The sequence below is a fragment of the Dunckerocampus dactyliophorus genome, chromosome 10, assembly GCF_027744805.1.
Source record: "Dunckerocampus dactyliophorus isolate RoL2022-P2 chromosome 10, RoL_Ddac_1.1, whole genome shotgun sequence".
NCBI lineage: Eukaryota > Metazoa > Chordata > Actinopteri > Syngnathiformes > Syngnathidae > Dunckerocampus > Dunckerocampus dactyliophorus.
In genome coordinates, this window is record NC_072828.1 from 22,422,596 (window position 1) to 22,447,387 (window position 24,792).

General features: G+C 39.0%; 1 protein-coding gene across 3 annotated transcripts in view; it reads left to right on the top strand.

Moving 5' to 3' along the window:
- The first annotated feature begins 1,585 nt into the window (after positions 1-1,585).
- raver2 (ribonucleoprotein, PTB-binding 2) overlaps positions 1,586-24,792 on the top strand; it is a 79,051-nt gene continuing 55,844 nt past the window's right edge. For 2 of the 3 annotated variants that reach the window (XM_054790534.1, XM_054790535.1), the window contains exons 1-2: positions 1,586-2,205; positions 17,734-17,800. In XM_054790534.1, the coding sequence (XP_054646509.1) occupies positions 1,726-2,205; positions 17,734-17,800 (547 nt within the window). In that variant the 5' untranslated portion in view covers positions 1,586-1,725. The remainder of the gene's footprint in view (positions 2,206-17,733; positions 17,801-24,792) is intronic. The other variant, XM_054790533.1, reaches the window with a different exon arrangement.

Sequence of the window (24,792 nt, forward strand, 5' to 3'; positions counted from 1 at the left end):
GAGAACATGGAGGTTGGATGATGGGGGTTGATTTCAATGTCTCTTACAGACCCTAGCATAATCATACTTGAAATATTCCTAAGTGGGTTGTTGTGTGCTTCCTGACATGTTAGTGGGCCTACGGGAGTGTGAATGCATTCAGTGTGTGATGATTATACGTGTTTTTTTTGGTCTGTCAGCTACTCATACAGCCTGCGGAAGCTACACAGGCATTGTGAGGACTCGGTGGGGAAGCAGTGTTCCCTGTGTTTGCCAGGAGCAGCTTTCCACCCTCCGTGGGCAGGCAGGCGCTGTTGGCTGTTAGGTTGGCATTCACTAGATGACATTGGTAGAGAGGAGGGACGCACACAACCATTCATTGTCGCATTATCCACAACAGCAAAAAGGGGAGCTCTGGCGGTTTCCAGATACAAACCGATCTCTTTGATTAGAGGTGTTAATTGGACTTTACAGCAGTGATGGCTACATTTTGTCTACTGCATTGTATGAGAATGTGCATTTACTGTAGGTTTTGCTTAATGAGTGTAAAGGGTACAATCACATGTGTCAGATATACAGTACACACACAGGCACAGCATGATTCTATCGCCATTCCAACAGAGAGATGTACAAATGAGTCAGGATTGTCAGTGTTGTGCTTTAAGACACCGCTTCACTGCTGAAAGCGAAAGCGGAAATTTTCCAGCAACCGATCCAAATTTCCATGCTGTACCAGGTCTCCCACTTTCTGGTCCACAGTGGGTCTTAATTCTGAAACCTTCTGGTAGCTGCAAAAGACTTGGCAACAAGTGCCTATTTCTATTCATGGGCATACATTAAATCTCTCTATTTGTTTAATATTTGATGATGTTTTTAGGCTATCGTTTCAAAATAACCACAAAGTTTTGGCTTGATGTTAAAGGAATTCAGAAGCAAACTAACCGATGACTAAAATGTTTATTGTTTATGTGCAACTTTTAAGAAAATGTTTTATATATTACAAACGAGGTCAGAGATCTTGCCCAATTAATTAATTTTGTAGGTAAGAGCACATTTTTGGATTCTTTAAATCTGTTTTACTTTCATATGAAGTGTATATTGATAGATTTAAGAACACAACAACGGTTTTGTTTTTGTTGTTATTTCCCATTAACCAATGTAAATTATATATTTTTAAAAAATCCCTGTATGCAAACAAAATGCATACATTATATCTTACATTTGCTTCACAAATTGTGAGCGTGTCCTTGTAATCCATAGTAATCCATCAACACAGCAGACATAGCTGGTGCGATGTAAAGAATTACAATGACAATTCACGCACATTGTACAGTTGTACCTTGGACCGGAAACTGAAAAGTGTAGTTAGCTTAATTTTAATACAAGTTTAATGATAAATCATTGATGATCTAATGAATTTGTCGTGAAGAATTTGGTCAGTTATCTTGATTTGATTGTTGATTACTCTTGCCTTGAAGCAATGGAGGCAAAAAGGAGTGCACTACTTCGCTGCAACCAGCAGAGGCGCTGTTGAGTCAGTCTCTTGCAGTCGAAAGAAGTACAGCAAGTACAGCTATGGGAAGTTGAGCTACATCTGCAGAGCTCAGTGATGGCAACTCTTCTACTGGTACTACCATTTGAGAACCAGTGGTCTTGAAAATTGATGTCTGGATGGATGTCAATTTTCTTTAAAAAAGCTACTATTTTTAATAGTATTGTGCTTACTAATTCAGTTATAAGTTTTGCATGTATAATACAGTGTTGACTACATCAGGGGTGGCGAAACAGTACAGTACATATAATGCAATTTTGACATCTCATAAATCAAGTTTCACTAACACACACACACGCTCTCTTTCACACTCACACGCACGCACACACACTTCCCACCTGCTTTCTGCCGCTCCCTGCTCACTCTCCTCGCAGACATCCAAAATGGCGGCAGCCTCATCCATCCAGCCGCCGAGCTTCCACTCCTCTCTAGTCCCGGAGAGTGCACTTTCTCCGGCGATGAACAGCCCCGAGAGCCAACAGCCGGAGGACGAAGAGGTGGCGGCGGCGGCAGCAGCGGCGACAGCGCAGCCCTCGGAGCCATGGACAAGCCTCCGTGACTTGCCGGAGCTGGAGCCGGAGGAGATAGAGAAGAGGCTCGCCAAAACTCGCCAGGAGCTGAGCAACAGGAGGAAAATCCTCATTAAGAACCTCCCGCCCGACACAACTAACCAGGTACTTTTGTGTTTACTGCTGACAAAGGCAAAGTAAAAGTAGACAGATGAGTTGCAAGTTTGAAGAACCAACATATTTGCTGTGCGCCCATGGTGCGCAATGGTTTACTTTGAGGTGGCAATTGCACTTTTAATCCCCCAAAGTAATTATATTAATAGTAGGCAAAGATTATAGATCATACTGCACATATATTATTAATATGTCATATGTTTAACGAGTAGTTGACGGTGCTTAAAATGTTGTGTGATACTATCCCATCATCTTAACTAACTAATGGTGCGTTCACACTTGCCATTTTTAGTCTGGTTAAAACGAACTCTAGTCCGATTGCTCTGCCAGTATGTTTCGTTGTGTCACACTTGTGTAGTCCAGTACTATGGTCCAGACCAAAAATGTAAAACAAATACTCGGTGGTCACTTTAGTGTGGTCTGGTGAGCATTCATACTTATTTTTGTCAGTTGACCAAATCATGGTCGCAGTTAAGAGTGTGTGTGTGACATGTACATTGTCCGACGACCTCATGCACAGTGGCGTAGCCAGAAATTTTTCATTGGGGTGGCCAAAGTGAGACCATTACTCACATAGGGGTCGCAATAAGTTGATACCTGAATTGTATAGATGGCCAGTGCAGTGACCGGAGAGTGACCAGGGGTGGCCACCACCCCTGGCCACCCCAAAGCTCCGCTACTGCTCATACACCCAAAACGAGACGTCTTCCGGGTCACATACACTCACAGGACCTTCCCTTTTAGTATGGCAACATTTTTAGTAGCTGACATTTGTTGGACAATGTAAATGTCACATTTTCTGTACAATTGGGGCTCGCTGATTATTTGGTCCGCTGCCAGAAATACAAGTGTGAATGCAAACCAGACCGCATAAAGTATTACAACTAGTGTAAACGCACTCTTATACCTTTTATTGGAAATGTACATAAAAAAGTTTTAAAGGTTTAAAACAGCAGCTTCCTGTTATCGCTCAAGTGTAATGTGATGCCACTAAATACTTGACGTTTTTGCCTGTGGAATATGAGAAGTACAGTAATCCCTCGTTTTTTTTTGCAGTTTCCAGTTTTTGCATTGGTTCCAGACCTGACTGCCACAAGTGAATTGCAACAAAATAAGATTCCTTATTTACAAATGGATGATTTTTCATAGTTAGAGCATCGAAAACCTGTTGCCAGCCTTCTAAATACATTTTTGTTAGCATTATTAGAGCCCTCTAGGCATGAACACTCCTATAGTGACCTTTACACTCGTATTACCCAATATAGTGGACATAATGAGAGTAAATAAGGTATTTATGACATAAATAAGACTTGTGCTTGTGTGTTGCTATAAATGTGTTCCCTAGGGGTGCAGAGTGAGTAGAAGTGACATCAGAGGCTCAGAGTTGAGTTTCAGCTTGCCACGGGTTACGGCCGCAACAGTAGCTTGTGTTTTTATGAGGGATTATTGTGCCTGTTGTGAGATAATTCAAGCCTGCAATAAAAGCCTGTTGTTCCGGTGATCGAGTCTGGTGATTGCGTGCCTCGTGAATATTACAATAACATTACTGACACCTAGTGACAAGTGTGGAATAGTATGGCACCATCTTTGTATTTGTATTTTAGTTCATGTAGACATTTTTATTCCTAACAATGCTAAAACCTATTAACGATATGTATTAGCCTAAATGTGTATGTGTGTTGACAAATAATAGACCGTATTGAACCACAAAAAAGTATGATTTATTAATTAGTATAGTTTTGAAAAGCCGTGATGGAGAGAAGCCGCAAAGTGGCGAGGAACGACTGTAATTATGTTTGGTTGTTGTAGCATATAAAAAATGAATCGAATGATGACAGTAGACAGTAGAATCAGCAAGAATGAGTTATTGTTGACCTCACAGCTTCAGTTTGTACATTTCAATACTGAAATGTATGATTTATTCTTTTGTCATTCATCACAGTGCAGATCTATACAGGACTGCTTTAGGTGAAAAGGTGTATGAAAGAGGTGTTCTGATAGAAACCTAACACTGGATTAGGTGAAGCTGAATTTCATTCACTGCAGTCTCCACATTGTCTGAACTGTACAGTAGGTCAGAAACAGTGTGATGTGTGTTGGGAGCCTGAGCAGAGCGGCACGATGTCTTCCGTGCTGATTGTGCACATACTATAAATCTGTCCAAATATTGAAAGGAGTAAGTCAGAATCTGATCTTGGATGCTGTGACGTACTGACCAGCCGCAGTACGGTTAATTAACAGTAGCTCACAGTCTGGCTCTTAAGTAGCAGAACCACTGTGTACATCATTGTGGACATTTAAAACTGTGGTTTATAGAAAGGACATTCAGAGTGACTCTCTGGGTTTGGGCTATGGATGGATTTGAGTTAGTTTCAGGAAAATTAACAGTTTTATCATTCAATTGACTTCTAATATTTAAAAGATTTTGATATGTATATTTATAAAGTATTGTTGTGTACGTTTTTACACAACGAATTGTTTTAAATAAGAATGAGACAGTCAGGAGATTGAGGCCTGGAATGTCTGGAACATCTTGTGGATTTGCATGCTCTCCCCGTGCGTGTGTAACTTTTCTCCGGGTATTGCTTCTTCCTTCCACATCCCAAAAACATGCATCTTAGGTGACTAACATAGAGACTAAACTGTCCATAGGTGTGAATGTGAGTGTGAATGTTTGTTTGTCGATATGTGCCCTGTGATTGACTGGTGACCAAAGTCAGCTGGGATAGGCTCCAGCTCATCCGTGATCATAATGAGGACAAGCGGTATAGAAAATGAATGAATGAAAATAAAATCCAATGTTTAAAAAACAACTAAAAATAAAAAGTGAAATAAAACAGAACGAAAAAACACGTAAAAGGTTATTGCAGGGAATTTGGGTGTAGCTTAGATTTATTGGTGGTTATTTTTAATTCTTACTTTATTATTATTTTTTATTTTTACCTGTTTACTCTATGTGCTATCTTTTTGCTGCTATTGGAACCTTAATTACCTTTAGGGCACATGCCCAAGGGATCAATAAAGTTCTATCTAATCTACTCTCTGTAAATAAAAAAAATCTAAATAAACAACTGCAACTAATGAGTTGGGAAATGAGTATGTCAGAAAACAAATGCTGCCTTTGAAAAGAGCTTGTTGCCTGCCTCTTCTTTAACCAGGAAATGAGTTAGGACTGAATTACAGATGCCCTCTGCTGGTTATTGTTGAAGAGCGAATTCTAACAGCTTCAAAATGATTTTGATGGCACAAAAACCTGAGTTGCATTTGAAAAAAATCTGGATTTTACTGTTCACATGGACATGAAAAAATCGAATACAGGTCACATATGAGCAAAAAAATCAGAATGGACCTGCAGTGTGAAGGTAGCCCTGCACTGGCTTCTTCTAGTGCAAGTTAGTTTGAAAAATATTCCTTACTGGTGATGTAAAGTATAATTAGGAATAAAGCATTAGTCAGTAATAACAACTTAGTGTTATTGAAGGTTGCAATGCCAAATGCCATTTGGAGTGTCTTTGGTTTCTCTTACATACGAATTTAATGGTCTTAACAGTATCTTCTATGAGGTTATAGATATGGAAGGATGTCATCACTGTCTCGTATTGTTTGATGGAATGAGCATCTGTCTGACTCATCACTTAGACCTGCTGCCCCATTAGTGAACTATTTTGTCTTTGTCTTTGTGTGTGTGTGTGTGTGTGTGTGTGTGTGTTTGTGCTGGAGTTGTAAGACATATGGCTTTTATGACCGTCCTCATCACTGTGCACATTTAGGGAATTGGAACGACGGAGAAGAGTGCGGTGATAAATAGTGTGTTATGAAAGGACAGTCAGCGTTATAGTTGCATTTATGTGAGATTTCCATGGCCTCATAACACAAAATATTGTTGAACATTACATACAGTGTGCTAACACTACTGATAATTAGTTCACTCACTTGAGCTTTGGAATAGAAAGCACATTAGCTGAATGCCAGCGCTATACATGAAGTGTTTTGACGTTGAGCTGATAATAATGTGCAAACCTGTGAAGTAATCATCAAAGCAGCACACCCATTAATGTACAGTATGGTTAAATGTCCCTGGGCAAGTTTCACCTTGACCAGACGCTGTTTTATCAACAAGTTTATGGTGTAATTCTAACTAGATATTTGAACACTCTTCTTGGCAGAATTGGTTCATTTCAATTAGTTTCCTGGCAGCGACGCAGCTTTTAAGCACAGCCCACAAATGTTCAATTGGGTTTGGGCAGAGGCTTTGAGAAGGCGATTCCAGAATGTTCCTTAATGTTAGCCTGCTCTGTCAATGCCAAAAGCAGTTTTGATGTGTATTTGGGATCACTGTCAGCTGTCGAGATGCTGAAGAATTCTTATGATTCCATTTACTGTGTACAGTGCACCAGTACCACTGGCAGCAGGCAGCAACCTAACACCACAGATAGATTGCACTCCTGTGGGAAACACCGCTATTGATTATTTGGAGTCTCCAGCTAGCCTAACATGTTTTGGGGATGTAGGAGGAGTACCTGGAAAGCACAGGGAGAACATGCAAAGTCCACAAACAGATGTTCCAACAGAGATTTTAAATTGAAACTCCACACTGTGAGGCAGACGCTAACCACAAGGCCACTGTGCTGCCCCAAATAAATCATTAATATGATATTAATTCCCATGATAGGCATATGTAAACTTCTGATTGGAAATGAATGTACGGTTTCCAAACACTTACACAGTCTGATCTTAGAACACCCCGGTTTCTAGGGGCTAAAATAGCACAATAAGCTACAATGCAAAATTATCAAAATGTTTTACCAATGATAATATCACACAATAATACAGCAATAATCAGTATATTCATTATATTGATTATATTGAACCAACATTTGGAAAAAAAACAGCCCTCTTGTGCATTAACTATACATAAATCAGACTCATCTTTTGTAAAGCATCAACTCAAAACATTATATACAATAGTCAATATTTTTAGCACTTGGCAAGTTAAAAAAAAAAAAGTAATGATGAGCAGCTGTATTGTTTGTTGGTTTTGAAAGTGTTCGCTCTTAATAAAATACGTGGCACAAAGATTTGCAGACCAACAAACTGTTAAAACATGACGTTTGTAAAATATTTACAATGGATGTTTAGAGTGTTGAAATGGAGCATTATAGAGTCTTCCCTCGCAAGATTGAGGTTCGATTATTACTCCCTCGCTCGATCGCTGTTTTTCAAAAATTAATTAAATCACTCTTTCGTGGTTGACTATGGCCTATTATCAGTCCAAAAATATTGAAAGACAAAGGTATATGTAGTATTCTGGCCACAAGGCATGAGTAATGTTCCATTATTGAGACATGACATTAGATTACCGTCACATGCAGTCAGCCTTTCCTCGGACATTGGACAGAGACAGTATCAATATCTAATGCTGGCGTATCAAGACTGAACTGTGAGCGATAGCATTATTTAAACCCACCCACATGATATAAATACAGTATGAAAGCTATTGCACAAATTGAACCAGTTTCCCTTTCTCTGTGCACCCTCCTCCCATTTGCAGTTTTGTAAAGTGTATAGTATATTTGTCCAACAACCGCACTTTAATTTTTTCTGTTATTCTGTACCATTTAAACATGTTTCCTAGATCTATCTATAGGATCTATGCATCCATTGGTTTGTTAAATAAAGATAAACTGAAAATGCAAATCGGACACACTGTTTCCCACTTGGCTGCATTAAAAGTGTGGTGTGATGATGTCATTGTAGAATTTATGTAATTGGCCGTGACGCATGTGCATGTCTTTTTTTTTTTTTTTTTAATTCTTTCTCCCCCCGGATGAGTCCCATAATAAAGTCTTTATGAGAAGGGCTAACAGGTAGTGTTGAGTATTAAACTCTGAAAGTGGTGTATGGAATTATTGACCACTCTGGGGTTCAGAGAACACAAAGTCTTCTGATGGACTCATCAGCTTTAATTGTGGATTTTGTAGTGTATATACGGTGCATTACTTTAGTTAAATAAACTCAGTCTCCATCTTATATGCATACAACTGAATATTAATATAAACAATGGCAGTAAATATACTTGCATATTAAAAGTGTCAATTAAACTGTAGTCTTAAATCAGCCATAACCGCTAATTCATTTAGCAGTCAGATGCTATTTACTAAATGAACACAGCTGTCATTCCGACTACAATGATATCAGAACATCAATAAAACATCACACACTTAGGAGAAGCCATTAATGCTTCAAATATATTTCTTAAAGCATTATAAAACTTACAACGGCAATGTACTTCTGTACCGGTAGATCATAGACAACCGGAAGCCGGAAGTGACACTTATAAGAGTCTCTGTATAAATGTTCATAAACATGGAGAATTCTTAATAGGTAGTGACAAATTGATCTGTGGCAGTCAAAATTAACTAGTGGCGGGCAGCCACAAAGAAATGAATGTATGGGAAAGACTTTGACAACACATTGTGTACCTGAGCATCTCCGATTCCACCCACCTCTTCTCCAGCTTTACATGATGCGTATGCGTGTGTGTGCGTGTGTGTGCATGTGTGTGCGTGTGTGTGTGTGTGAGTGAGTGAGTTTGTGTCAGTAGCATATGGTCATGAAATATGCCTGGTCTTACTGGGCAGCATCCATTACCTTTGTCACAATGGACCTGCCACATGTGATATTGCACTTAACTATGAACATGTCAATGTATTGTAGATGTTTGTAGACGTCACAAAATCTCTGGGACATTGCTGTAGTTAATTACAACTGTATAGGAGTAATCCTGGAACAAAAAAAACCTATTCTTGTTACACAGTGAACTATATGGGAGCTCAAATTTGCATTATTATGTCTAAAACCACGGCCACACGGTGTGTGAGTGGTTACCACATCAAGATTCAAGAGAGTTTCATTGTCATGTGCATAGTACAACAGCAGTTATACCATGCAATGAAAATCTTATTCTGTTCATTCTCCCAAGAAAAGAAAGAAAACAAATGAAAGAGTAAGAACATAAGAAACATAAACACATAAACATATATACCAATAAATTAAGCAACAACAACAGAAGAGACATTAATACAAATAAATAATACAAATAAATAAATAAAGTGCTATGAGTGTGTGCGTGTGTTGCGTGCGGCGTGTGCGAGTGCTTCGTTGAGGAGCCTGATGGCCTGTGGGTAAAAGCTGTTTGTCAGCCTTGTGGTCCTGGACTTCAAACTCCTGTAGCGTCTGCCTGACGGTAGGAGTGTGAATAATGAGTGTTGTGGATGTGTGCTGTCCTTGATGAGGTTGTGTGTTCTGCGTAGGACTCTAGACAGTCCAGAAGATCCGTGTGTTCCGTTTGCATAGTCTCCCAGTGTGTGCATGGGAGACTTTTCCGGGTACTTGGAGGTCGGACCTGCACCAGGCATGACATCAAGTGAGGTATCAGCGAATCTTGTGAGACCTCACTCGAGTTCTGTTCAGCCAGCATCAAAGCATTAACCCTGTAGGTGATTTTTTTATGACTTTTAATCCAAAAGAAAGAGAAGAGCGTGTGAAGAGCGAAGAAAAATATTTAGGGTGTGTTGTATTTAAAGAAATTCAAAGCAGTAGCAGACTCTAGTGTGTCCTAATGAGGATGCCCTGTTAACCTAGGTGATGTCACAGGGATAGTGAGCAGTAGTTGCGGCAAGTGAAGATTGTGAGGATGACGTCCAGGCAGATATCAACTGCTATACATTTTCCGCTAGGTTTCCAGCTTTTATGAAATCATAGTTTTAGAGGAGTACATGTTGACTCCTCAAAAACTGTAACAGTCAAAACACAGCAGATATTCCATAATTTCAAATAATACTGCAAACTCCACCCCTTGCAATGGGAAGCCAACTACAAAGAAATGATTGCTCCTCTGTGCTGTTTTGACCCAACGTCTGTGGTGTGGACATTGACATGTGAGGAGGGGTGAATGTTGCCTCAGCAGGGAAAATAACCTCTATTCTGAACGCATGCCTTCAGGGCGGGATCCATGCTGAGATGGATAGCTGAGGCTGGCGCTGCGGGTGAGGCAGTGGTGGAGTTCACACTGACTGGTAGCAGCATCAGGCCGGTCTGTGGGCAAGCCATCTGCCTCCCTCAGCCGCCTGGCTGTGTTTGAGATATCAAATCAACAAGCTTCTCACTAAATGGCATACAGTAAGTGTACAGTATGGGTCTTTGAGCGAAAAATAAAAATGAAAAACAAAGCATGAATGCTTCCTCTTGTGTGAGCTTGCACTGCACTGCACTTGAACTTGTACTTGCACTTTTCAGAAGCTTCTCTGACAGCCTTTTTTTAATGGGCAAGTGACGCTTTCTGCGTCTATCTGGAGCCTTCAAACAGAAAGAAGACACACACACATCCTTCGTAGAGGCTCCCAAAATACCTGACTTCTACTATCCTGCTTTTCAGCACACCTTTTTGGGGATATTGTATAGTAGTTCACTACTTCTGGGATACATGACATAACTACATTAGCAGCATTACTCTTGCTCAGGAGCCTGGGCCTCATCTTGAGTTCTCTGCCTGCAGCATCTCACAGTCAGTGGGTCAAGGACACTGTCACTGTTGGTAAGGAGGCCATGCAGAGTGTTTAATACCTCAGTCCCCCCATCTCTAACACATTAATGCAAACCTGAACTCTTTTCATGTTTTCTGAGTGTCCCTTTGTTTATTGGTCACCTCATTTATAACATTACAACTGAAAAGTAAGTTTTGGTCTAAAATAAATCCAAAGACAAAAACCCAAAACTCAGCACTCACTGAAACACTTTGGCTGTTAAAATGGTGTAAAAATGCAAAACCTTTCATATGAACCTTCAGCGCAAAGCACACCTTTGCTACTGCTTCAGTGGTACCTCGGTTTTTGTTAATAATCCTTTCCAATGGGTCTGTCTAAAACCAATTTGTATGAAAACTGACACAATTTGTTTCCATAGGAAACAATGTAAACCCAATTAATCCGTTCCAGACACCCTAAAACATATACAAAAAACTTGTTTAGTATGAAAATGTAGTATTACGTGCAGAAAACAAAGAATGAATATAAATAATTCAATAGTGTTTCTCACCTTCATCAAAATACTGGCACTTGCACTTTCTTTGGCCCCATAATGGGTTATATTGCAGCTGTACTGAATACAAAAGCAGAGACTTGTGGTGTAATTGTTAGTAACTTACCAATGTGTGGGATTATTTTTTTGGGCACTCAAGTCAGTGGAAGGATACTGTACAGTACGTGGGCGAACGGAGTAGTTTGTGTAACGTTCTCATTTGAGTTTGCCAAATGAATGTATCTCACAGCATAATGTAGTATTGTGAAAACTTAAGTATTACACCTCTGTTAAAACCTCGTCTTCCACTATGTGCAGTTCATCGCTATCCACTTGTCAAGAACATTTGTCAGCCTGTTGGTCGCAGACTTGATCTTGCGTGTGGTGTTCGCTCGAGTTTAGTTTGTCGAAAGCTTTGCTATGGTTCACTAAATTGCTAACTTCTTTTCTTTTAACGTTAGCTGCACTCACACTTCCGTTTTACAAAGGAGACTTATGACTCTACCCTTATCAATGGTGCCGTCAGGGCGGTTTTTAAAGGTAAAGTTCCTATTTATTGGATCGACAACTCTCACATACTTCTCCATTTTGACATCTTCTCACCGCTGACATTTTAGTGGTAAGACTATATGTATATGTATATTTATTGGCCAGTGGCCAAAGTTGACAGCAGCTTTAATGTTTGGCAAGCATGGACTCAATTCTAGTGCTCTGGGTAGCGCTGTACTTCAAACAACTACACTGTACATACTGTATGTGTGCTTCCTACAAGGGTTAATACAAAATGGTGTCTTTATCAGTCTCCGAGGTCCTGATATGCATCTACAGTAGTGGGTGTACACCGACAAACAGGACCCTGACATAAAACAATTTACAAAAATATATGATGCCTCTAGAATCTTGGGATGAATGACATTCGGAATTTAAAATTTATGTGAAAGATTACCAAAATTCTGTTGTGTTATAATAGTAATGCTGCTCAGAGGTTTGCCATTTTAGATGTCTTTGTGAATCAACTACACATAGCTGATGTCATGTTTAGGGCTGTCTCTGACTTAGGATTTTCATAGTTGAATCTGATTCGTTAGATTTTGTCCATAGTTGGCTCATAGTCAGGGGTTTTTTTAAGAGCGCAGCTAATGACAATCTTGACAAATAAACAGATCTCATTTGCGACTTTTTCCACCCCAAAGAAGCAGGCTAAAACACTCAGATAAACAAATAAGCATGGTAGGTGTGCAACAACAGTACGTTTATTTATTTAGTGGCACAGAAAGCAAGATGAGCGAAACCGAAACACAGTCGGCACGCATTGGAAAACTGCACATAAAATATGAAAAACTCTCAGTTAGCAGCCTCATTTCTAGTATTAAAATTCACTGTTGGGATATAAAATGAAGGTGGCGTAACAGACTTACCTGTTGGTTGTTGTCATGTCATATGTAAGAAGCTGCTGATGCAAGTTGCATTTAACTTTCTGGAGTCATCATTAACCTTTTCCACACTGACTTTTAGTAGCCATTATGAGACAGTAATTCCATCGATGTCAACTGTCCTACTAGCGTTCAAGCAAGCACTCACCTCAGGTCCTCTGGATTGTGTCACTGAGGTGGATGATTTTTATTAATGCGTGGTAAGTATACGTCTTATGTTACACACATGCCATTTTTAATTCTTTATTAACACAAATTATACTATCTTTATCATCCATGTAGTCAGAATGGTACAATCTTCACATGACATTTTTATATGATTCGACAGCAAGATTGATAGTCGAATCAGACCGGATTGAATTGTTGAACAGGTGCAATTAATCAATTTTACACAATTTTGCATATATCTATTTCACTATGAATCAGTTAGTACGCCCATCCATAGTAGAGGAACAGATATGTGGAAAATAAAGAATAGAATCTTCTCCTTCTGTTAGTATTCTGCACAGCGCTTATATGTGCAACCTGTTAAGCCTGTGAAAAACAACTCTTCAGCGCAGTATAAGCACAGAAGTTTGCATAAAAACCCCAGAATGTCAGGATTCATCCTGGTCAGGAATCCCCTCCAGTGTCAGCACACGGCCCAGTCATGTTGTAACTTTCAATCAGTGCAAAGAGACACAGGGGAGCTTTTTAGAACTAGTATCTTTGGGATTTTACTCTCACTTTATTTCGGCACACCATCTCATTAAATTTAATGAAGAGGTTATATAGCACGTACTGGAATGCATTAGGATTTGTTTAGCGTTTAAAATGTTATATTTGAGCTAAAGCAGTCAGCCTTTACAACCAGATCAAATATCACATTATTAATATAAATGCTCAACATTGTATCTCATTATCAGTATAGTTACTACATCAAATTCATGGTGTAATTAGAATTAAATTTACTGAAACAGAAACCAAAGGGGAAAAACTGATGTCTGATCATATCAGGACCTGACCAGAACTGCATGGCTCTGTGAGTAGAAACATCCAGGCTTTTTCTTCTCACTATCTAATTTTTGCTGTCAGCGTTCTGATTTTCAAGGGCCACCGAGCTGGTCTGTGTGGGCTGCCTTACATGGCCATCCCTGATATGGAACATGTCAGCTGCTTGCTGTGAGTGGGTTGGATTGTGGTTAGTGGGCTTGAAATGAGAAACATATCACAAAGTCCTCAAATGGTGTGTGACTGCTGTAGGTAGGTTTTGATTGTTTTGTCTCGTTCAATCATATGATCCACAGCAATGGAAATGTTTTCAGTGTCCAGTGTTATTTCAATAAAACAGTAATGTCACTTTGTTTATTTGCGTGTTGCAAAGTTTATTTATTTGTTTTCGGCTTTGAATGGAAGCCCGGCAATGTTGTGGCAATCAGCAAACTGTGAAAACCAGAGGAGGTCACGAGTTTCAGTGGTTGACAACAAAGACGAACACAGAACTGCAACAACTATATAACTTCATTATGGTACAGTGTAGTCACTATGCTGACCCTTCTGAGGGCATCTTTATCCTATTACAGCGCTTTGGTGGGGGCTGAGTTCGTGTCTTACAGTTCTCTGCCAAAATGCTAGGGACAGTGGGCCTCATTCATGAAACGTTCTTACGCACAAATGTGTTCGTAAAGCCTTCTTACGAAGATTTTTGGCATTCAAGAAACGTGTTCTTAACTCACAGTTCTTAGATCTAAGAACAAATTCCACGAATGCTTAGGAGGACTCTTACACACAAATACAGCTTGCACTTTCAATGCGCAATCGCCCTCATGATGGATTTTGCAACCTGATCCCAAAAAATGTAGTGCAAATAAAATATCCCAACAATTATTTATCATCAAAACAACTAAAATATACTCCATCGATAAATATATATTCAAATCTCAATTCATCCCCCCAAAAAAAAGGAATTTCACAATTAGAATATGTAAATATTTTCTGCCAATTAAGTCCTATTTAAATTGAATAATCCGCAGACCCCACAAGAACAAATGTACAACCAAAAGCACACACGTACACGCTCCTGCGTGGAGCGCACCATCGGTATACTCAAGGGACGCTGTATGTGTTTGGACACTGCAGGTGGAAGGCTGCTCTACAAACCAGAAAAGGTACAGTAGGTTTTGTAGTATTTAATATTAGGTTTTTGTTTATTTATGCTTTGGAATGGCAAAAAAGTAAGAGGCAAACATTCTGATTCTTTGTTTGTGAAGGCTCTCATTAATCCAGGAATTCTCCATTGCAAATATGTTTTATTTGGTCAGCTGGATAAATAATTGATTCTCTCTCTTGTTGCAGGTGTGCAGGATCATAATGACCTGCTGCGTCTTGCATAACATCGCAATGAAACGTGGTGTGCCTATTGCGCACGTAGCACCCTCAGATAACGACATGCGCCCCAGCCACGTCTTGAGCCAGAGCACGGGGCTGCTGTATTAATTAGGCAGCGTCTAATCAATCAAATGTAACCACAGAAAAACTAAATTGTCACACACAAACTATGTATTTTGACTTTATTTTTCCATCATGATTGTGTAAATATTTTGTAGAGTTTCCGAAATGGTTTGGAGTATAGTGGCAGTTTGAGAAAGTGAGTGTGCTATTTGTTGTTGATTGTCCAGTACAGCATCAAAGATGATTCTGGGGTGACGGGAGGAAGCAGACACTTGTGTCGGAGTCCTGGCTTGTGTCGGGGTTTGGGCCTGAGTCGGGATTTGTTCTTCTGTTAACGCCTGTGTTTTCCGTCCTGCTAGGTCCTCTGAAATCAAATGAAAGAGATGCAGGGGTTAAGATAGAAATAAATAAAACCGAATTAAAAGTCTAAATTTGAAGTGTGGAATTATAAAAGAACCACAAAGGCCCCAAAGTTTGGTAACAAAGACAAGACAGCATAAATTTGAAAGGCATTTACAATGTTAAAATAGCAAAATGTGACTCACCAGCTTCAGAATCAGATATGAAAAATGAAAAGTCCACATCCGTATCCAGGGCCTGGGTGTTTGGAACCACACTGACGGATGTCTCCCCGATGATGGCGATGATTCTCTCATCCACCTGTGAGGGGCCTGCACTGATTGATGGCCCACCTCCCGTTTCCTCCAGATCCCTCCGGTGCAGTGCAATCTTTTTTTTTTAACTCTGATTTTAAGTCAAACCACTTCTTTTTTACCTCTGCGGTGGTGCGTTTCTTCGTGGAAACGGCATTTATGTCACCTGCGATGGTGCTCCATGCCGACTCTTTTTGGATGGCCTGATGACCGGTGGATACACTTGAAAATAAGGTGGTCTTGTGTTCGGTCACTCCTTGTAAAAGCGCCTCTATTTCTGTAGAATTGAAGTTTTTCTTTCGTTTGTTGTGCAAGCTGCACCTCAGTCTTGCCCTTGCGCTTTGGCATCTTGGCCTCTAGCTGCCTGTTGTGCACGGCACATTTTTTACCTTATATAAGAAATAATAGGCACTGACCTATGCAAATTAGGCCTCACATGCACGTGCATCCCGTTGGCATTCATCAACCTAAGAACACCGGTGTGAACGATTATCCCTACTTAAGAACGTGTCGTGAATGTGGCGCAGTTTCCAACCCGCGCCTTCTTAAGTACAGTTCTTAAGAAGACGTTTAAGAAGATGTTCGTGAATGAGGCCCAGAGTTTTCCTGAGGGTGAGCAGGTACAGCTCTCGTTGACTAGCTATTTTGCTTCCTGTATAGTCGTTGTGAGCAATGGCAACTGAAGCGAATTTTTGGACATCTGGTTAACCTTAAGTGGGTGAGGAAGTATTATATAAGTTTGGGTCTTTTGTTTCGGCGGATTCAAAAATGGCGCTTTTGAATGAGGGAAATACAGTCGTCCCTCACGATATCGCAGTTCGATTATCACTCCCTCGCCATCACGCTTCCAGCAATTAATAAATAAATACATTAATTAATTAGTTAAATAATTAATTGTCGCTGTTTCATGGTAAACGATGATCTATTAGTAGTCAAAACAATGAAATACAAGTGATGTAGTATTCAGGTCACTAGACAGCAGTAATGACACAAAACATTGAGACATCACCTGACATTACATTACCTTAACACTGCATGAAGTCAGCCATGGCATGTCTGGCATGATAGAAATGTTCGCCCATCCCATGTGGAAGTGGTAAGCTTTTGGCTTCTTAAGTTTAGAAGCAATACATTTGAGGCTAACTGGTTAGCTCGCTAGCTTGTTAGCGCGTTAGCTTGCTAGCTAGCAGCCGTCTCGAGTCCCTGCAGCATAAGAATTGCCATGTGGTGTAAACAATGAATAATATGAGGGTAAATGTGACACTTGGGGTGTTACTTCAAGTCTGCAGGTTCTTGTTGAAAAACAATGTTGAAAAACGTATTTAGAAAATCATCAACAGATTTTATATGCTTTAACTGCGAAATTCCATTTATTAACATGGAATCCTATATTGCGGAAATTCATTTAACGTGGCCGTGTCTGGAACCAATTAACCGCTATAAATGAAGGACAACTGCACAGGAAAGGTTGCATACTAGAAATTATGTACTGAAAAAGGCCGACCAATCACAACGGTCCACGGTGCACGTCAAGCTACGCCTGAGGGTTTGGAAGGAGAGGAGTGTCGCTTACCCAGCGCCTTGATGTTGTCGCATAATGAACCTTTAAGAGTGGTCTTGTTTTTCTTGCGCCTCAAACTACATGCAGTATAGTATTTGATGTAATTAAGTTTGAGATTAACAACAGAACAGCATTAGAGGTTTCAACAGTGGGAACAAAAACACAATGACAATATTTACACAACTGAAACATACATTAGTATTTAGCTGCTTACAACAGCAATTTTTATCAGTGCTTTTTGTTAAACCTGATCATTTCTCAGTGCCTGTTAGACTTACATTCCTAACCGTATAAGCAGATTCAAATTGTATTTCCGTTTCAAATCACAACTTGTGGATAATGCTCTGTCTTTCTCTTGTTTTAGGAGGTCCATGAAATCCTAAAAGAGTATGAACTGAAATACTGCTTTGTTGATCGCAATAAAGGCACAGGTAAGCCACAATGCACAGATGTACATTTATGGCTCTGTTTGTAAACGCGGAGTATTACAATGTGCAGTTGCAAATTACATCTTACAAATCAGACCAAATGTGAGAGACCTTTGTTTGCACAGAAAAAACAAAAAGCATGGTATATATATTTTTATTCAGTGTAGGTGTTGCATACATATTCTCCAGCTGTATTAAAAAACAAGGAAATTGTATTTTCTTTGCATGAACTGGGTCTGTATTATGCAATTCCACTAAAAATTATTCATTGACCAATTTCTTTGCTAAACTGGTGACCTAAAAATGCCAACCTACATATGTTTTATGTGTTCCCTACCTATGACCGAAATATTGACAGAAAGTGAGCATGAAGACAAGAGAAGCTCAGTTTGCTTTATTATAATTATAATGAGCACCTTAAATAGAATTCTCAAATTTACACCAAATGTAAGAAATGTTTCTTACCGGGGTTTTCCATCGTCTTCTAATCCTATGAGACACACCAGCACGCACACACTCAAACACACAGACACCCTGTCCTTAAACAGTTTTCCTTTCCAGGGAATTGTTACAGAGTACCTATTTTTAGTCAGCCTTGCCAACCCCAGGACCAGAAACACAAGACTTCTAGAAGAAGGAAACACAGGTTAGGGTGTTTCTGAAACAATGAAAGCTTGGTGCTCATTGGCTCAAAAATCTGTGGTGCTTGTGCTGGGTTGGGACAGTGGTGTCACAAACATCAAGTGTGAATCAAATTTTTTTTATCCGAACAAACAACGTATTGTCCTCCATTTGGTTGCTTAAACGTCAGCTAAAAATTAGGGCACAAGTGAGAATTACAGTTGTGGCAAAGTTTTATCATAATTTAATGCTGCAACTAACAATTCTTTTGTTAGGCGATGAATCTGAAGTATGTTTAGATTAATCGAGTAATCTGTTCCCAAGACAAACAATTTGGTTCGCAACATAACAGAAAAGAGGTAAAAATGTTGATCACTGTTTTCCAAAGTCAAAGCTGATGTGTGTGACTATTTTGTTTTTCCTAAAACACAAAGATAATAGGTTGGCTTTCTTACATGACTTAAGCATGATGCTTTGATCCTTTGAACTTTTCCCCACAAATTGAAACAAAAAGTAAAAATTATAGAAGTTAAAATAATTATGGCAGCTTTAGTCACTACGATTTACCATTTATATTGACTTGTAGTTATGAAAAGACACATGTAAAATAGATTGCAGATTGCAGTAGATTAGTTTGATGTTTACATGAAAAGAACTACAGTTCCCATGAGGGTTAGTGTGCCGTACCAGGAAGTTTTGAAATAATTGCTTGTATGAAATGTTTTGTTATAAGTCTTTTGTAACGATCATATTTTGATATGACAAATATTAAGTAACTTTGATAAAAATGTGGAATTTACTACAGCTTCTGCTTGGACATAATACTGTGCCAGTTGTAGACCGTCGATGGAAAAAACAGACACATGTCGAGAGTGAGGTACGGTGTAACAGCTGAGGTAGTTCGAATTATAGTGTGTGTAAAGCACTTAATGTGCAGTTCCAATCCTGCCTGGTGCACTGCCACTTCCATATCATGTGTATTATCATTCACCTTAGTGATGCTGTAGTTCAGGGGTCACCAAAGTGGTGCCCGTGGGCACCAGGTAGGCCCCCACGACCACATGAGGTGCCCGCAAGCCTGCTTTTCATTCAGGTTTTCAGTTAATAATGAAAGAACAGTAGAAAGAACTGACCTGTTCCCGCTAGACAGCTTTTCTCTAAACAAGAAATATCACCACATTTTAATCTCGCGAGATCTCGTGATCACCCCTGTCAAAAAACTATATCTCGAATACCAAAATAGTTGTTGTTAAGTGGATAATCAATGACTGATTCATCAATTAATTGTTGCAGCTCTATAATCATTAGACAAATGGTCAATTTCCTCTACTACTGCAAAGGCATTTTCCCCCCTTTGTTAGCTTTGTTATGTTCTTACACTGAAACATTCAATCTTTAGGGATACCAAAGGAAGCTTGTGTAATGTTGGTGTACAGTCTGAATAGAACATGTAATGATTCATTATATTTTCTATCAGCTATGAAGTACTTTTACTATTGTAGTCGAGATGACACAATAAAAATACGAAGAACAAGAAGGTATCAAATGATAATAGCATCATTCTCCTGAGGAAATGTAATGTGTGCTTATAGGACTGTTTGAGACTATTTTATAATTGGTGTGAAATGCACACAGTCCCAGTGTGTTTCACAAATGCAGACACAAAAGCAAAATGAAACTTGAACAGGAGTATATTTTCAATGCACATGTAACATTTTATAAATAAAATAAAAGCAATCAACATTTAATGATGCCAAATGGACATTGGTTACAAGCTGAATGATACAAGCTATCTATGCTTGTATCTTTCTATGCTCCATCTACGAAAGCATTTCATTTATTAATATTGACTCCTAATTTGCGGAAATTCACTTCATCGCGGTCGGGTTAGTAACCAATTAACTGCGATAAACGAGGGTGACTGTATTATGAGCAAGCGTATAAAGAAATTAAAATTGATAAAACTTCAAAACAATAAATTGTTTTGACAAATACAACAACCACATGGTGGTGCTGTTATTAAATTTGAACCCATAAAGATTGGTTTATGCTTCTACTCCACCTCCAAAAGAAATCGTAGCTGGCAAGACTGTAAATACTGGTTGGTATATGACTTGCTCGGAGGGTGTCCAGCACACCTACGCAGCACCTTCTCCTCCGATTTTCAGTAGTTGCAGTTATCGTCAATCGGCATTGTTCACAAGCAACAAAGAAAGCTAACAAGCTCACTGAGTTGACTCACTGGAAAACACCGCTTTTAGTATTTCAGTGGAGAAATGCACGGCACGCCCGACGCAGAAACTCAAAAGGTTCGAAAGGAGTCACCCGCCACGGGAGGAGCCGCTGCAAGGGTCGGGCAATGTACACAATGTACTTGAGAAACTTGAGACCCACGCACTGCTCTTCTGCCTTGCTCGACCTGGCTGCTTACAAGGTTTTCCTGTGTGCACGCAGAAAATAATTTCCATCCCAATTTTCTTCCTACGGCCTTTGTGGTCGGTCTGCAGGTTTGAAAATCTGTACGGGAAATGTGCGTGTCTCTTGCGATTTTCCCCTTTTTTGCACGTAGCCAGCACGTAGTAGCATGTACTAGGGGGAGTTACATCCCAATGTAACTTTTTCTTGTCTAGTCTTTTTCATATGCTAGCAGGGTGCAGCAAGGCATGCTTGTGCAGGGTGCTTTGGCATGCCTCTGCACCTCATGACCATATCTGTAGTAGTAGTTCACAGAACCGGCCTCTGCCGTTCGACTTATTAGGTCATAATGATGGGAGTGTTTATGCCTGGCCTTTTGAAAGTGTCCTGCAGTTCACCTTTTAGTGCTCATGTGCATGTTTCACTGTGCAGTTATGTGAGTGTGCATATGTGTCTCCATTTGCGGTTTTGCTCCAGGGTGTTGCTGCTGCTCTGCAGCTAGTAATAATTTTTCACAATACACACAAGACTACCGACACTTCTGTTTTGACCGCCATGTTCTTCCTTCCATGCGTAAAGCGGTCCAATTTTCAGATTTTACATCTTTATCTATATTGTTTATATTCTATATCTATCTACAGTATGTCACCGTTGTCATCTTCCTTTTTTCAATTGCTTTATAACATTGTTACATTCACTAATCACTGTCCATAAACCACACATCTAAAATTGATGCCAATTAATACATTTTCATAATAATACATAGCTATATGAATTGGCTGCAAATTGACTGACATTCAGAAAGTAGCTCTTTGGCATGCCTCAGTTTACTTCCTTGCTTGCATCGTGAGTGAAAATGATGTGGTCTTGTCAACTCCAACGCTATGTATTCTCTAATATTGATTTTGTCACATAGAGCACATGCAAACTCAGAGTCTAATGAATTTTAATTTTTAATTTCTAATTATCAGACTCATTTTATGTGCGTCTCATTGCTCAACATTTCAACTGCAATAAGCATAGCTCAGGGCCATCAGCTTTCATGTTAGATTACTGCCAGCAAGTTTTTACTACTCAGTTATTACTACTGAAGTTTTTTTTAAACAAGTTGTTGACGTTCCATTCATTGTGAGTTTTGCTGAGCTAACAATTCAAATTACAGGTCAGAAAGCAATTTTGCAATAGCAATTGGTAATAGCATGACCACAGTCGTCAGGCATGTGGTCAGTTGGTGCACATACCTCAACTATTCCAGTTGTACAGTGGCCTTATAATTCAAAACCTCAGCTGGACCAGTCGTAATGCTAATGGTTTAGTTTATTTTGAACATGCTTAACAGAGTTCCATCACGTGTTCACGCTTGCACAATTCATCATGTCTAAAAAGCAGTAGGAAGAAGCAAAGCTTATTTAATTCTACCCTTTCTCCAAGTCTGTTCACTTTCTGTGTTCAACGTGTTATCAGGTTACAGTTTTCTAGTAGGGAAAAAGGATGCATAATATGTAATAATAAAATTAATAGATTGGGTGATTGGGTATATATTTTCTTCAGTAATAAATATAAATGAACACACGAGTAAAAACAACAGAAACATTGTATAATGAATAAATGTTCACAAGATATGTGATAAACAATACTGTAATTAAATGATAAAAAAATAATATAGCAAAAAATAAATATAGGAGTAATGATGGCTGACAGACTGTTCAAAAGATGCACACATTTACATTTTCAGGCCAACAGAGGCAGATGAAATACTTGCATGCTCATCCAACCAGGCAGACAACCTACCCACCATAATAGGCCACAGCACAGCGCAGAGATGTGTGCAGTAGTTGGACAATGCTGTCTAACTGTGGATGTGAGAATACAATGGAAAGGGTGATCCCGGGAATCCCGGCCTTTCATGGCCTTTGTGTTTGTCACTGCACTGCTCACTGATGAAGACTGCAAATGCAGGCAAAATGCTCACTGGTTTAACACTAATGTGTTAGATTAAGGGCCGCTGTTTTCTGTTCTTTTTTTATTTAGTCGTTCATTTTAAAGTTTGACTTTTCGTTAATTTTTTTCCATTTCAGTTTTCCCAGCTAAATTGTATTGTGAAGAGTAAGGATGGATTTTAGTGTTGTATCTGACAAATTGTTGCAGCTTTCTATATAGGGTTTTTATAATTGGCAGAAGGAGCAATCATTGGTCAAAAGTAAAATAACTTGGCATTTAGGAAAACACTTCAGTTTCAGTCTTGATGATTTAATTGGAGTCAGTTTAAGTCTGGGAAGTTTTAAACCAGTAACTTTACCCTAGGACTACACGTATTTGGACTGCCCTAACCGCCCTACGCATTTTTTGGGGCCGGTTTTGGCCCATCTCTGCAAATAGATTTTTAAGTACCAAGAACCTTTTGGGGGGGATTTCACACTGCTGAACATGTGTTATTGGTTGACCACTTTGAGCATTTGAAATAAGGATGTGCAACTGAACTTGGCACAGGTGCCGATGTAAACGGTAGTGACCAGACTGCAAAACTAAGTAGATATCGGTGCCTAAATTAATTTAGTAGCACTGATTTGAAGCAGGTCGCACGGTGGTCTAGTGGTTAGCATCATTTGTATTTATATTATTGAAGTATTTAAAATACTATTCTGTTTGGCTTGCATGTCACAAAGTTTTATAAAAAATAAAAAGGCATTGTTTTCTGACAGAATTTGTATGTTTTTTTTTTTTTAAGTATCGATTTCGGCACCATTTCGGCCACCATGTAAGCACTGGCACAGTTTCAAAAGTAGCCATTTGGAAGCAGTATCGGACAATTATGTAAACGATACCCAACCCAAATGTTATATTTTCAAAAGTCTACAGCTGTTTGTACACTCATTACTGTTGTCGTAACACTGTTACGTTGAAACAAATCATATAAGTTCAGCGCAGCAAACCCCGACAAAAGGTTCCTTAAGAAGATCACCCTCAAATGTAATTTTGTCCCCAGTTCTGGTGGTCCACATGTGCATAGTCCTGGGGTAAAGCTGCTGCGGTGGAAAAGGCGCGATATACAGCCGTGGCCAAACATTTTGAAAGTGACTTAAGTGTGGTGTTTCATTAATGCTGCTGCCTCAGTATGTTTATTAATTCATTTATGTTTATTTTACATTTTACCTGTCTGTTATATACTGGAAAAAAAAAACCTTGTGGGGATCACAAAAATGAAAGATGAAGATTATTATATGTAGATATATTATACAATAATGATTATTATGCATACAACATTTCCAAAATATACTTTATACATATGACATATTATAATTTTAAATATACAGTTGTCCCTCGCCACACTATGGTACGAATTTCATGACTTCACTCTGTCACTTTTCAGACATGTATTAATTAATAAATCATGCTGTTTTGTGGCTGAATACAGCCTATTGTTATTTAAAAATATGCATATTGAAGCAAATTGTCTTTTTTGCCTAAATGTATCATTTTCAAGTATAAAAATGGCTAAATGAATTTAAATACAAATATAAGCCATTACGAAGATGCATTCAAATTGTGAATTAGTATGGTTACTAGGTGTCAGTAATTGTTGAGACAAGCACCAGACTTGATCGCCAGAACAGCATGCTTTTATTGCAGGTTTAAATTATCTCACAGCAGGCACAATATTAAGAACATAATAATAATAATATATAATCATAATTATAACACGGGTTACTGTTGTGGCCGTAACCCACGGCCGCATTGGGTAATATGAATGTAAAGGTGTGTGGGTGTTATTTCATGTTTAGAGGGTTTTTATAATGAGGAAAAACTTATTTGGAAGATCCTAAACAGGTTTTCTATGCCATAACTACGAAATTATTAAATTTTCTAAAGAAAGAATCTTACTTTGTGAAAATTCACTTGTCACGGTCGAGTCTGGCACCAATTAACAGCAATAAATGAGGGATTTTTTTATTACACAG